The sequence below is a fragment of the Manis javanica genome, chromosome 4, assembly GCF_040802235.1.
Source record: "Manis javanica isolate MJ-LG chromosome 4, MJ_LKY, whole genome shotgun sequence".
Lineage (NCBI taxonomy): Eukaryota > Metazoa > Chordata > Mammalia > Pholidota > Manidae > Manis > Manis javanica.
In genome coordinates this window covers 32,759,008-32,774,002 of record NC_133159.1, presented here as the reverse complement: position 1 = coordinate 32,774,002, position 14,995 = coordinate 32,759,008, and the positions used below count along the sequence as shown (strand labels likewise).

General features: G+C 42.4%; 1 protein-coding gene across 5 annotated transcripts in view; it reads left to right on the top strand.

The window, feature by feature from the left end:
- Window positions 1-5,011: 5,011 nt before the first annotated feature.
- FOXJ3 (forkhead box J3) overlaps window positions 5,012-14,995 on the top strand; it is a 151,624-nt gene continuing 141,640 nt past the window's right edge. For 2 of the 5 annotated variants that reach the window (XM_073233755.1, XM_037002286.2), the window contains exon 1: window positions 5,012-6,210. In XM_073233755.1, the coding sequence (XP_073089856.1) occupies window positions 6,113-6,210 (98 nt within the window). In that variant the 5' untranslated portion in view covers window positions 5,012-6,112. Of the gene's footprint in view, window positions 6,211-6,330; window positions 6,745-14,995 lie in introns of those variants that run through there. The other 3 variants (XM_037002287.2, XM_037002285.2, XM_073233754.1) reach the window with 2 other exon arrangements.

The window sequence follows — 14,995 nt, the reverse complement described above, 5'->3', positions numbered from 1 at the left end:
ACCCTTAACCTTACCTTTAAGGGTGGAACTTTCTTTGATGCCCCCATCCCCATCTAATCTGACAGAGTTAGGCCTTGCTTCTTCTGTTTCATGGCACAAGTACTAATCTATAACAAAGTGCATTGGGATTAATTATTTACATGTTGCTTTATCCAGAAACCTAGGAGTACACTGGAGATAGATAATTCATTTGTTCCCTTTTAACTCCTTAGTATTTAGCCCAATGCCTGGTAAGTAGTGGGTGCTCAATAAATGATTATTGAATGCTGTTTAAATATACATAGCAACCAACACCCAGAACCCAAATATTGTCATTAAATAGCAGTGGTTCTGAGAGCTTTCCAGTGGCCTTTGTGTAGGCTTTTTTTTCCATCTAATATATGAAATATAATGTATTATCAAAAAATATCCAGGGAATCTGGAGACTCCTCCAGGGCTGGGAGTGATAGGAGGGATTCTGTCTTCCCCTCTTGCAGGTCTTGGCTCATTTTAAATTCACTTCTCATTTTCTGCTTTCCTCTTACAATAAATAAAGAAGGAGAAAAGGATCAGCTAAAGCCTCATTTGTCTAAGTGACTGTGGGTCACATGAAGCATTGAACACCCCGCTGTTGATACACTCCCAGTGGTGACAAACCAAGGTTTTGTAGGGCTATTGCAGCCCAGTTTAAGGCTGTTTCTCTAGGGAATTTATAATCCAGATGAGGTCTGGGGAAAGATTGCAAACAACACAAAGCAATAAAACTTCTTTCTCATCGCTTTGAGCAACCTATTTCTTTTAAGATTCTGTACCCTGAGTTGGATATCATCTCCTCGTTGAGGGCCCTCCTGCTCCACACCCTCCTTCCCAGCCTACTCCCACCTCCCAGTGAACTACTCTTTTCTGGCTGACATTCAACCTTGTACATAATAATAACTGTTCTTGTGGTGTCTTTATTTTATGGAAGCCTGTACATGACTTCTTTTGCTAGGTAGCTATGATTATTGTTTCCATTTAATAGGCAAGGACATAGAGTCTAAGAGAAACTATATTAGTTGATATATGCACCCAGGAAGTGAACTCTGGGGTATGAGATTGAACACAGGTCTGATTTTCCCAATCTGAGCTTTAAGTACCCCCTCTTCCTATATAACTTCCCCATGGCTTCTATCACACTTTTTTTGGCATGGGGAGGAAAGGGGTACCTCTCCATCCTTTGACATTCTGGGGCTTGTTCTTCCTTCTTTCCCAATGGCTGCTGTTCCCCAAGCCCCCAAACTCATTCTGGCCACTATTCAAACACAAGGGTTTTTACCCTTTTACTCCATCAGATGTCTGACTACACTCAAGTGGCTCAGAGAGATTTCTGGTGGGATTTGGGATTTTGATGACCTCGATACCAGTCTCAGGTTAAAACCTGAGGACCATTCCTCAGTTTCTTCCTCTGACAAATCAGGATAATCTCAGCTTTGCCCATCTCCTTAAATGCATGACCCAGACCCAGTACTTGTATCCTTCTGTCTACAGCTGCACTCAGGTGATAATGGCTGAGAAGATGACAAGTGTCAGCTGTGCTATCAAGATTCATCCAGTAGCCCAAAAAAGCACCAGGAACTTCAAATTCCCCTGGCACTTGGGAGAAGAGGCAACTTATACCCTCTTTCAGGAAAGTGGGTAAGGGTGTCTTTGTCTTCAAGATACTATTTCTCTTACTAATAGTGTATTGTAACTATCTAATCTATTTGCTTCCCCCTAGACTTTAACTTCTTAAATATAGAGATATTTATCTACTGCTACTAGATTGATCCAAGACATCATCTTGCAACAGGATAATGGAGCCTCTGGCTTCCACGATTGTCTGCTCACTATTTACTCTTAGCATAGTAGTCACAGTGATCTTTTGAAAGCACTAATGGGATCATACCACTCCTCTGTTCAAAGCCCTGCAATGGTTCCATTTTTTCCAAGATCCTTAAATGGCATATAAGACCCCTCTCTCTGACCTTACCTCCTCATTCCTCTCATCTGCTTGCCCTGCTCTAGTTGTCCTGGTTTCCTCATTATTTCTAACACTTCCAAGAAGGCTTTTACCTCAGGGCCTTTCCACTAGCTGATCCTTCTGCCTGGGACACTCTTTCCCAGACAGGCATAGCTCACTCCCTCACCTCTTTCAAATTTCTCATTTAAGTCACCTTGTAAATCGGAATTTCCCTGACAGCTCTATTTAAAATCCAATTCTGTAAAACTGGAATTAGAATAAAATATTATGGATCTCCTTCATTTCTCCTCTACAATTACTTTGCTCCACATGTCCAGATTTTTTGATAAGTCTTCTCTCTTTGTCTAAATACTTTGTTTCCCCCTCCCTTTTGCCCCAGCGCAGGTCCAAGGCCATTCACCTGGATTAATGTCTGAGTTTACTTGACCAAAGAAGTGAGGAATAATAAAACAGTAAAATATGAGATCTCAGCTGTAGTGAAAGGAAAGGGAGTTGGAAGGGACTCAGAAGACAATAGGTTTGAGTCCTGGCTCCAGTTTTTAACTCTTCTGAGCCTTAACTTCATCAGCTCTAAGGATGAACATAGAAGTCCAAGCTCATAGACTTGGTGAAAGCCTTGAATGAGAGCACAGTGAAAGCATTTGCCATGTGGCTTCTACCAGCTGGGGAGTCCACCAGGTCAGAACTCTGTCTGGTTTATTTTCTACCAAAGCTCCAGCACCCAACTGTAAGTCTGGGGAAAGGAAATCCCAGGGCAAAATACCTCTAAAACCGAATCAGTCAAAGGGAGAAATAAAGTTTAAAATCCGTTTATTGCTTACAAACTACAGTCCGGGCCCTTCTCTCTTTCGTGCTTTAGCAGAAGCAAAACTGGCCCTCCTCCTCACCTCTCAGGTACCAATAAGCCCTCCTTTGCCCAGGTAATTAACCACTGATATGGAGATGAACTTCTCTCCACCCCTGAGGAATGATGAAAATGCCTTAAAGCCATACTTTTCTTCACCCTTGAGTGCCTGTTGATATGCAGATGTACTAAAGCCTGGTGAGATATTCTGGAAATGTTACAATTTTACCCACAGGCTACCTCTCCAGAAATCTCGCCTTAAAATTTACTCATTACCCCTCTTCCAACCAATCTAATAACATACAATAGCAACAGCAATAAAATCTTGATAATCCTCAAGCCAGAGGATTCAGCCTATGCAGATTAAGTAAATGTACTTTACAGCACAATCTCTCACTAAGCACAAACTGTTTCTACACTTTACTCATTACTAACAAGCATGCTAGATTGCTCACAAAACTTTTACCGAACATTAGACAAAGTCAAGCCTCTCTTTAAGCATTTTTTTCTTAACAATTATTACTACTTCCTACAGTTGTTTACTCATTCCTAACAACCATGCTGGATTACTAACAAAACTTTTACCAAACATTAGACAAAGTCAAGCCTCTCTTTAAGCATTTTTTTCTTGACAACAGCAACACAATCATGATAATTCTCAAGCTAGAGGATTCAGCTAGGTTCAAAGTCCCACGCAGATTAAGTCCAAAACTCTTCCATTCCAGCCATCATGCAGCAGCTGCAGCCAGGGGGCGCATCCAGGACACAAGGACTGTAGAAACAAATAACTGTGACTGTGGGGAATCACTTTGTTGTTATCCCAGGAATACACAGTAGGCCAGTTTCCAGGCCTTTTCCTCAAAGTGCCAAAAGAGCCAGCCATCGCCAGTCCATGTGTTGAAATGTCCAGGGCCCTGTCCATATTACTCCTAATTGCTGCACCCATCCTTGCAACACATGTCCAATAAAGTGGGTGCCTTGATCACTCTCAATCACTGGTGACCAGCCATAGGCTGCAGAAATGCTCTAGGTCCCTCTTGATGGTTTGCTGATCTGCACAACATGCAGGGCACTCCTTCTGGGCTCGGCTGACTTCCTCAAAGGTCAATGCAAGCCCCACCGACAGGCTACAGCCCACATTGTCTTTTGCCCTGCGTGCAAAAAATGTTGACATAGCCATTGGGCCACATCAGAGGCAGGCTTTCCTTCTAGTCAGCACACCTGGGCCAATGCATCTCCTTCATTATTCCCTGGGATGCCAAAGGCAAATGTTGTGCCCAAAGTCGCGAATCCCAGAAGACCACCTAGGAGCCAACACCGATGCAAAAGCAAAGAGCCTTTATTCTAGCTAGCTCGAGCTCAATCTCTCATCTACACCAATGCAGTGGCAAGATGCCAGAGAAAGAGAGCGAGTTTCAATACCACAAAGGTATATGGGGTTCTAGGGCAGTTGGTGGGGTGATGGTCGTGGCTCTGGCTGATTGGCTGGATCTAGGGGTAGTGGGTGAGCTCTTTGCTGAATGGAGAGGAGAGAGACCAAGCTCCAATTGGGTGAAATAGGATCCAGGTCCTGATTGGCTGAGGTAGGATCTGGGTCCCAATTGGCTGAAATAGAATCTGGGAGCTTGCCCTTTCAGCAAATGGCCAGTCACATGATATATGGTAGGTGTCTGTGCCACGCCACTCCATAGCCTTTGGGTCCAGTCTCTCACCCACCCTGCGATGGGATAGGTGGTTATTAGCTTGGTCAGAGCTGTTCCAGCAATGGGCTCTGTAGCCAGCAGGGCGTGGTACACAGGAGCCAGGTGCTTCTCTATCAAGGTGACCTAGTCCTCCGCTTCTTTCCCTCCTTGTGACCAGGCTCTGGCTGGTAGCAGAAGCAGCAGCAGTAGCCTTAGGCTCGGGCCACAGGCTAGGGTCGATGTGGCCAGCAGCAGCAGTAGTGGCACCTCCATGACCACACAAGCGTAGACACACGTCCTCAGCGTGAGCGCCACTTCTCCCCATCATTTCTAGGGGCGGGCCTCCCCAAAGTCGCACCCATTATGACAGATTTCGAGTTCAAAGGAGTCCTGCCGACTGTGCCAGATGTAAGTCCAGGGAAAGGAAATCCCAGGGCAAAATACCTCTAAAATAGAAATCAGTCAAATGGGGAAATAAAGTTTAAAATCTGTTGATATGGAGATGAACTTCTCTCCACCCCTGAGGAATGATACAACCGCCCTAAAGCCATACTTCTCTCCACCCTCGAGCATCTGTTGATATGCAGATGTACTAAAGCCAGGTGAGATATTCTGGAAATGTTACAATTTTACCACACCAACATACCGTTCTGTTGAACTATTAGTTGAATAGTGAAGTATTGAATGAAAATATCATTGATGAATAAATGGTTGATGTTAAAAAAGCAAACAAAAAACCCTTCCTATCCACTTCCTCCAGTTTTCCTCAGACCTCTTACCTGGTCTATTTTAGCCCACAACACTAAATACCTTCTAACATAACCAAATAATTTTCTTGTTATGTTTATCCCCTTATTAGACGTAAGCTCCAAGACCGAAGGATATTGTCTTTCCCTTTTTCTCTCTTCTGTTCACTGATATATTTCAAGGTCTGAAATAGTACCTGACAACCTTAGTAGCTATTGGCAATTATGTGTTGGATGAGTGAATTTTTTAATCTTAATAATCTTGCTAAGTCTTATATAGAAAAGGAATATAGGAGTACTTTTAATTCCTAGTGCCTAGAAATGCTTGACAAATGGCAAGGTGTTCAGTGTTTGCTGAAGGAATTGGTTACTCAGCTCTTTACCTGATCCCTGAGACTACATCAAAAAAGGTTCCCAGGGCCAGTTCACTCAGGCCTCTGTCCTTTTTCTTTCATCCAGTGAATTTCAGATTCATTTAACATATCTGAATACTCATATCGAGCACCTACTGTAAATTCAAAAGCATACTTGCTGCTATACATATGACTAATGCGAATGACAGCAATAGGTCTGAATGTATGTAATGGTGTGAAATGACAGGACAGGCTGGCGGTGCTAATAGGAGAAAGAAATCAGTGAAGACTGACGTAGAAGTAAATTCCAAAGTTCAAAAGTTGCCCTTCTAAACGCTCCACCTGTTTATAGCAAGGACCATAGCCTGAGTAGCTACTTTAGACTCAGAAGTGCCCTTCGAATTCCTACTCCTTTAAAAAAGAAACCAAGCCTAAGACACGGTAAAGGTCTCAGCAGAGATGGGTCTAGAAACGGGTATTTGTAAAGTTCTGAAAGGAAGGGTGTCCTGATGGTCCGAGGTGCCTTCGCTGGAGCCTGTGAAACCGGAGGTGTGCCAACTTCGAAAAGCAGTCCGGTTTCCTGGAGGCCAAGGTGCCTGCAGTTACGGTGAGAGGCCGGGGGCGGGGGCAAGGTCACGAGGCGCCGTTCCCCTGGAGTACGGGCCCCTGGAATCCACGGGCAGGATGCAAAGCGGCAGGGCCCTGCAGTCCTCAATTATAGAGCGGCTCCCGCGCCCCAACTCTTCAGTCGTCACTCTGAGGCGCAGAGACCCCATGTCGTTTAGAGCAGCGAGCAGGTTGAGCTCCGGGGAGTCCCAGGGCACTACTTGTCCCAGCGGAGGGATCCTGGCGAATCTTCATCCATGACCGCGGAGGGGCCGTGACGCCACTGCCGACGTGCCGGTGGCGCAGCGACGTAGCGGGAGGCGGGGTGGTGGCGGAGGCGGGAGCGGGAGCAGGTCGGAAAGTAGTTCCGGGTGCGCGGCCCCGGATGTTGGCTGCTCCCGCTGCTCCCGCCGCTCACGGCGCTGCTTGGGGCTTCGGCCGTTCGCTCCAGGCGCAGTTGGGATCTTACGAGGGGGGAGGAGACGCACGCAGCGGCCGGGGGCTCGGCCGGGCCGTCCGGCCTGCACAGACAGAGGTGAGCCCCCGCCGCCGGGGCAGCCGGGGCGGAGGGCGGGGAGGCGGGGCCGGGGCATCTCCCGCGACCCGGGCAGTCCTCCGAGAGACGCCCTCTCTCTTCTCTCGGTCGCGGCACTGCTGCGGGGTGGGCGCGCGCGGGGCGGGGGACTGGGACCCGGCCGCGTCCCGGCGGGCGGCGAGGGCTGCGTCCCGCCTCCTCCGCGGCGCTTCTCAGCTGCTGCTGCCCCTCAGCCGGGAAGCGGCGGCTCCGCGCCTCCCGCTCCTCCCCCAGCTGGCGCCTGGGGGTGCCCGGCCAGGTTCCCGGGGGCGCCGCGCCCTAGTACAGGGGCTGTCCCCTCCGTGACCTACCGCCCGGTCCTGGGAGAGCCCCTGCCCCAGCACGGTGCGGCTTCTTCCCTTCAAGCTTAGGGGTATTTTTCGGCCGGCTTGGCGGGCCTCTCGTGCTTCGGGGGTACCCTTCGGGGTGAGGGGGTGCGGGCGGGGGCCTGCGTTCCCACCCCGACTTGTCGCCGTGTCCTCTGCCGGCACTAGGACAGGGGCAGCCCTTCCCTGCAACCGTGTTGCTGTCCTGTGTGTATTGCATCCTGCCCACGTGGTAGGGTGTCTCTCCCCGCCCCCCCTCCATTTTTGCAGCTGGTGAGAAGGAGGGTTAACGCGGTGGCTTTTCCTATGTGATTTCCTCCGGTTGGCGTGGAAGGTGTTTAGGGTCAGTTTGCTTTGCTGAGGCCGACTGATGATGATTAACTGGAATACCCAAGAGTTGTACTCTCTCAAACCGAGACCAGTAGGGGACATAATAGGGCTTAGTTTCATTGACATCTTGCCTCCTCTCGCTTTAGCTGCTCTTGTTCTTTACTGCTTAATCCTAAAGAGAGAATGAGCTCTTGCTGCTGCTTGATGCCCTGAGGTGTACAGTTTTCACGTCTCCGTTCCAGTTTTTGTGCATATGGATGGCGAAGGTTTTTCTTTTTCTGTGTTGTGTAGTCCATGTTTCTGTTGTGCCTGGTTGGATTCCTGAATAAGGTTAGCTTGGCCGGCCAGGGACTTAGAGATTGGTGGACATTTTTACTTTTTTTTTTTGTCTATTCCTGATACTTATTTTTGCTTTTATTTTGTTTACCAGTGAAACAATTGTGTGTGTAGTGAAAGTGTTAACATGCATTGCTCTTTACTTGCCAGGCAGCACTAGGTAGTCACCGAGTCCATGCGTGGAGCTCTTTTTATTTCACTTTTCCTCTTTCTATTGAGTATCATTGCGTTCTCTGGTCTTTGAAACTTGTTTTGAAACGTGTTTTGAGTAGTTTCTTCCCTTAATGTCTCTTGCAGGTTAAGGTTTCCATCTTGCTGTGTGTTGCTCTTTTTGTGACCACATTTGCCCCCTTAACAGGGAACAGGCCACAGAAACAGTGAGAGAAGCCTTGTATTCCTTCTAGACCTTAGAAAATATTTATAGTAAAGCAGTAACTCCTCTCCATTTTTCTCTTGGGGTAGCATACATAGATCTAATTGAATTTAATTTTTTAGATAAACCTGAGTGTTCCTCGTTTTCTTTTTGTGTGTCTTAGAGTTGAGGTGAATCTTGTTCTTGCTTTTGTTAGGGTTTTTTTTTTGGATGGAGTTCAGGACATGTTTATTTTGGCACTTTCTGGTTCATTAATGTGGATGATACCTTAATATTTTGAAGTCACTTTTTAGATTCCAAAGTGGCCAGCATCTTCATTTATTCTTGATTTTGTTTTTTGCATTGTGCATTCTCTTTGAATATATTTTTGTCTTTTTTTCTTTTAATTGATATAATTGTTAGTAAAATAAAAATATTTAAATATAGATTTATCTGGGTGGAGCAGTGGAAAAGAGAATGTTCTGATACATTAAGGCTTTTTTTTAGTAATTCAGTCAGCATTTGTGTACTTATGCAGAATACTGTGCTGTGTATTAAGTAGTCTGTATGAAGAGACACAGACAGTAAAATATGGGGTCTCTTCAAATGCTTTGACTTCTGTTGGGGAAACATGTAACATACGTCATTCATAGTTACTAAGCAGCTTCAGACTCCTGGTTTGGATAACAGTGCAACCAAAGTCAAAGGAATAAGTGAGATATGAAAAGGGTAGGCAAAGGTGAAAGAAAGATAGATGTTCCAGAAGAGTGAAGGTATGTTTGCATAGACAGAGTATTGGCTGCCTAGAAAAGATCAAGCAGCTTGACTGGCACAAAGAATGTGTATTGCTGAATAATAATAAATTAGTTTAGGTTTGGTGAGGGGGTATTGGTGTAGAACCCATGAGGATATAGTGTTTAGGTTGATGGGGTACCCACCACAATGGGTTCTAAAGAAAGGAAGTAGATGATGCATATTGTTCTTGAGGAAGGTTTTTGTATTAACCTGGAGTGGGGAGACTGACTAGAATGCTCTTGGAGTATTTCAGGAGTAAGATAATGGTCTGATATAAGGAAGTGGTTATGGCAATAAAAGAATAGCTAACATTTATTGAGTACTTACTGTATGCCAGGCATTGTTATAAGCTCTTCATATGTATTTTGTTCATCAAATCTTAATAATAAGGTCTTATTATTATGAAGAAACTGAGTTACAGAGAGGTCAAGTAACTTGCCCCAAATCCCGCAGAGAGTATGCCCCAGAGCCAGGATTTGAACCCAGGCAAACCAGCCTTTGAGTTTATGCATTTTGTCATTAAATTATACTGTCCTAAGAAAGAATATATAGAATATAAATATGTGAGTAAAAATTAATTTGAATTTGATGGTGATTGAATTGTGGGCAAAGGGAAGAGAAATATACAACATTAAAAGATTAAAGCCCAGAATCCTGGAAGGATGGCTGATGAAAGTGGGGAAATTAGGAAAGAAAGCATCACTGTGAAGGAAAATTAACTAAAAGGTTAGTTACAGGCAGCATTAGATTTGTGTACAATCAGTTTTTTGAAAGCAGGCTAGTCACTTGTTGCTCCTGATAGCTTTCTCTCCTTGCTGGTTTGGCTCTGGAAATGCAGACTAGTTTAGTATTAATCTAAGCGAAACTATTGGAAAAACATCTATTCAGAAGAAAAAAGTATGCCGCATAGAAGTAGCAAGCATAGGGATTTCTTATTTTGTTTGACTCACACCGCTGCTTCCCAGCTTTAATAAAGTTAATCAAGAATTGACTTAAGAGAAATACTGAGATATCTATAGCACATCGCTATGAAATGAATAGAGATGAAATGTAGATTGTGCAATGACCAGGGCTATAAATGGTAAAAAAAAAAAAAAAATGTGAGTAGATGAGCATTTAGTAGTATGGTGGTGAAAGAGCTTTGAGACTTGGAACTTTGGGTAACATTATAAGGCTAATGGGTAGCCTTATGGTTCTTCTGAGAAGAACCAGGAATTATCAGTGTCCCAAAAGCCAAGGATAGGAAGAGTAGTGTGGTTGACAGTATCAAATACAGTCTTGAAGTTCAGAAACAGTGATCATGATGAAAAACTGTTGAACTAGAACCAGGATGTAACTTAACTTAGAGAGAATTTTGAAAGGAAGGCTAAGAATACATGCCAGGTTTGTTTTCTACAGAATGATTGTGGAGGCATTATAGTTCGGTGTGGTAATTCTTGGTATTTTCTCCTGATGTTTTCATCCAGGCTCATTCTTGTCCCCATGTTAGAGCTACTCAAATATCAGAAAACTTACTTTGTTTCTTTAAAAAAGAAACTTGTGTGATTTTAATACTTAAGTGGTTCTCAAGACTTTTCTTACTCTATTTTAAACAGTTTTATTGAGGTGTAATTCACATACTGTACCTTTCACCCATTTTAGGTTTACAATTCAGTGGTTTTTAATTGTATATTCACCAAGTTGTGGAGCTATCATCACAATCCTTACACATTTCATCATCCCCAAAAAGAAAGTGTACTTATTAGAAGTCACTTTCCATTTCCTCTCTCCCCTGCAGTCCTAGGCATCCACAAAAGTACTTAACATTTCTATAGATTTGCTTATTCTGGACATTTCATATAAATGGAATCATACAATGTGTGGTTTTTTTTGTGTCTGACTTTTTTGATTTAGCATAAAATCTCAAGGGTTACTCATTTTGTAGTATATACCAATATCTCATTCCTTTTATTGCTGACTACTATTTCGTTGTATAGCTATACCACCTTTTATTTGCCCATTCATCATTTGATGGACATTTGGGTTTCTTACTCTTAAAAACCCTTCCCTATCTTAACCTTAATCCTCACTCTCCCAATTCTACTCCTTCTATGGCTTTTTCTTGAGAGTATTCTAGGCATTGGGGATATAAAGACAAGTAAGATGTGGTCCTTGGCCATTCATACAGTGTGTTTATGATGTACATGTTTTCTCATATCGTATCTCATTTGATCTAAAAACAACCCTGTGGTGTAGGCAGAGCATTTAAGATGAGCAGTTTGAAGTTTAGATTAGGTGACTTGCCCGAGACTGCACATTTAAGTCAGTGATGGAGCAATTAGATCTTCATTTTCTTTGCCATTTCCACTACTCTGTGCTATTTCAACTTAAAGGATCCCTGTGTGAATTGCTGGAGAATTAGAGGGGCTGGGAAATCCCCTTTCTTAGGGAATCAGTAACTTTTAATATTTGTTAGGATTTAAAGTGAAGAGATTTTTCTTACCAAATTCTGTCACTTGTTTTTGATTTAGATAAGTCATTTTGTATTTCTGCTGTTTCAGAACTTTAGTAGAGATTAATGTGATAATGATGATAGTAGTGGTAATAATAATAGCTAATATTTTCTGAGGCCTTACTGTGGCCTCAGAAGTGTTATAAATAGTTTTTATTTATTATTCATAGAATCCTAAAGGATAGATTTTATTATCAAAATCTTACAGATGAGGGCATAGCACACAGAGATTTAGTTACTTGCCTAAGGGTATATAGCTAGGGATGGAAAGAGCCAGGATTTGAACCCTGCAGTTTATTTTCAGAAGTCAGTGGCTCTTAATAACTACACTGCAGTGTTTACTGTGTAATAAATTAATAGAGGGTAATATTTCAAGTAAGGACATGACCAGAATATGAAGATTGGATTTTGAATGTAGTTGGGGAGGCAGAGAGCAAAATTAAGTTGACCTTGCACCCACATACTGTAGTGTACAGAGAAACATGTTGTATAGGCCTTCAGATACAGTTTTTTGTTTGCCCCTGCTTAATAGCCTTTCAACTCAGAAATCGCATTATTCTCAGTGCTCTTCACTGTCAGCTATGTTTAGTCACTTAGCTTTCCACATTAACACGGTTCAGAACCCTTGGCTTGAGACTGCTAAAGCTCACTTTCATCTCTCCTTAGCTTTCCTTTAACTGTGAATTTTTGTTTTCCATTTTAAACAGTCTTTCAGTCTTAGATACTCTTAACTTCTCTACCCCAAAACCCAGAAAACAGTACAGTGGCATTTTATAACAAGTGTCAAAAAATTTGACCTTAATTGACAAAACTGGATTTTAGTTCACAAATACCTAGAACCTAAGCAAAATGTTTTGGTTAAAGAGATTGACTTACACTGAAATTGGAAAAGGCATCTGCTATACAGGATTTTGGATTTAATAGAATTTGTTATAACCAGATTAGCAAAGCATTATTACTGTGGGCCATCTGTTGGGATATGGAAATAGCTTTGTTATATGGAACCAGATGTTGTATTTATATTTATAACAATGGCATTCTACTTATTTTCAGTAACCTTTTATAGTTAGGTACCTTTGGCTGCTATTCTACTCGACATATCATCTGATAACCTGAGAATGTAGTGTCTTACAAAGTGGTTATTACTTTCTATAGAATTGAAAGAAAACAACTGAAACAAAAAGCGTTTGAGAGTTGAGTCAAACTTCTGTATTGTAACAATACACAGTATAGGATAAATATGGGTATAAGATAATTAAGACCATAGTCAATAAGAACTCTTATTTTGACACCATTAATAAGCCTAGTTTCTAAAAATTATTACTAACCATCTTGTTGCCATAAATCTAAAGTGATTTTATTTTGATGTCATCAGACCTACATTAACACTGCCCTGACTTACTTGCCATCATCACTGGGTGAAGTAGTCTGTAATGGACTCAAATTTATGGAATGCAATAAGAGGAACTATTGTTAGAATGTAGTCTTAGAGAATTCTCTTCTGAGTTGAATGCTAACAGTTTTGGGGAGGGGAAAGTCCTTGGGTGGAAGTTTTTAGAGAGTCTCTAGAGACCCAGCATATTGGCTGTGTTAGTCCATTTGGGCTGCTATAACAAAATGACCATAGTCTGGGTACCTTACAAGTTTATTGCTTACAGTTCTGGAGACTGGAAAGTCTAAGGTCAAGGCTCCATTACGGTCACCTTTTGTTGTGGACTCCCTTCCTTGCACCGTCTTGCTGTGTCTTCACATGGCAGAAGGGGCAAGGTTCCCCGGAGCCTCTTTTGTAAGACCCTGATCCCGTACAGGAAGGCTCTGCCCTCATGACCCAAGTATGTCCCAAAGACCCCACCTCCTAATAACTGTCATCTTTGGGAGTAAGGATTTCAACATAGGAGTTTTTTTGGGGCTGGGGGCACAAATATTTAAACCTTAGCATTGGCTATTTTGTCATCAACTCCAAGAGGGGGCCATGGATTCCATTGAAGAATTGACTGATTCCATTGATGATCCTGGTAAAAGCCAGGTAAAAGCCAGGTAAACTGACTTTTAGCTGAAGTTTTCACCTGGAGTACAGACAGAGCTAAAAAGCTAAAAACTATAACTGATCTCTTATCTGGCAGAGCCCTGCCCAGTGGTATGGTGATATCAAGGAAATAAGATACAGATCTTTTGATTGGTAGGTAAGAGTGTGGTGTTGACATGACCTTATGAAAGATCTATGAAGTTGGAATCGGCTTTTTCCTAAGGCTGAGATCTGGCCTAACTGTGTGTTGAAACATAGATTTCTGAGCAAGATGGACATGGGGGAGACTGCTAGAAATCACTAATAGCAATTTAAAATTCTGTTTGCATACAGAGAAATGGGATTGGGAGGGGAGTGTGATAAGGCAGAAATAGTTACTAAGATCCTAGCTTTTGGCTAGTGGGTACATGGATGCTTATTAAATTGTTAAAAATAAAGTTTCTGTCACTTGGCTGTTGAGCTTTGGGAAATACAGACATGATACTCAAATATGCTGCAGTCAGGAGCAGTTGATTCTTCTGAATGACGATGGAACAAACTATCATGGCAGGATAGTTTCTCCTAATGTGGGTGGTCTGTGAATCTATGAAATGTTTTACCTGTCTACCCTGTGTAAGCAGCTACTGATGGTATTGTTCCACCATCTATATACATGGACAGTGATCACCATCAGAAATGGCATCTTTGCATATCAGGGAAGTCATGTTTTTATGATATTATAGGGCAAATATGTTTTGGAATGATTTCCATCTTAACATTTGAATAATACTTTTTGAAAAGATTTTCTCTGATCTGCTGGATTTTGGAACCTCACAACAGCCTGTATTATAGGTAGGACAAGTAATATTCCTATTGACAAATGGAGAAAATGAGATACAAGCTAAGACTTAGTTGTCACCCAGTTATTTAGTATTAGAACAGATCCCTCATTCTGTTTGTAGTCTTCTACTCTTTAGTAGAAAATTGACAAGTTCTTAGGAAGAATGTACTTTGGATTTTTGAGGTAGGAATTAAAGGTAATGGACCGCAAAGGACCTGGACCACTTGGAGCAAAACTTGTGATAATATCAGACTGGGGATATAAAACTATAGGGAGGAACTTCTTCCCTTGTTAAATTTGAGTCCATTTCCAATCATTGGATGTGTTTTTACTCAAACTTGGATTCTTCATAGAATTCTGGAGATGGGGAGGAGATGGAATCACAAGGGAAACTTAAGGATTACCAAATAGCAGATTTAGTGTTATTTTATGGAAGTGCCCATGTATAAAATTGAGACATTGAGAAATTGTACCTGGAATATGATCCTACTGAGTGAGGGTGCTTGGGTTGCTGCCATAGTGTCAATCTGTTGTCTCTTGCCTTAGTTTGAATCTGTTGTGGGTAGGAAGAGTGACAAGTATATAAAGGAGTTCTAACTGCATAGGAAAAAAATACTGGGGGAGAAAGCATCACAATGGGTAGTCTTTATTTTCTTCTTTGAAACTGTTTATATTTTCTAAGTTCTCCACAACAGACATATATCATTTTTATAGTTTGGAAAAATAAACTTAAGAT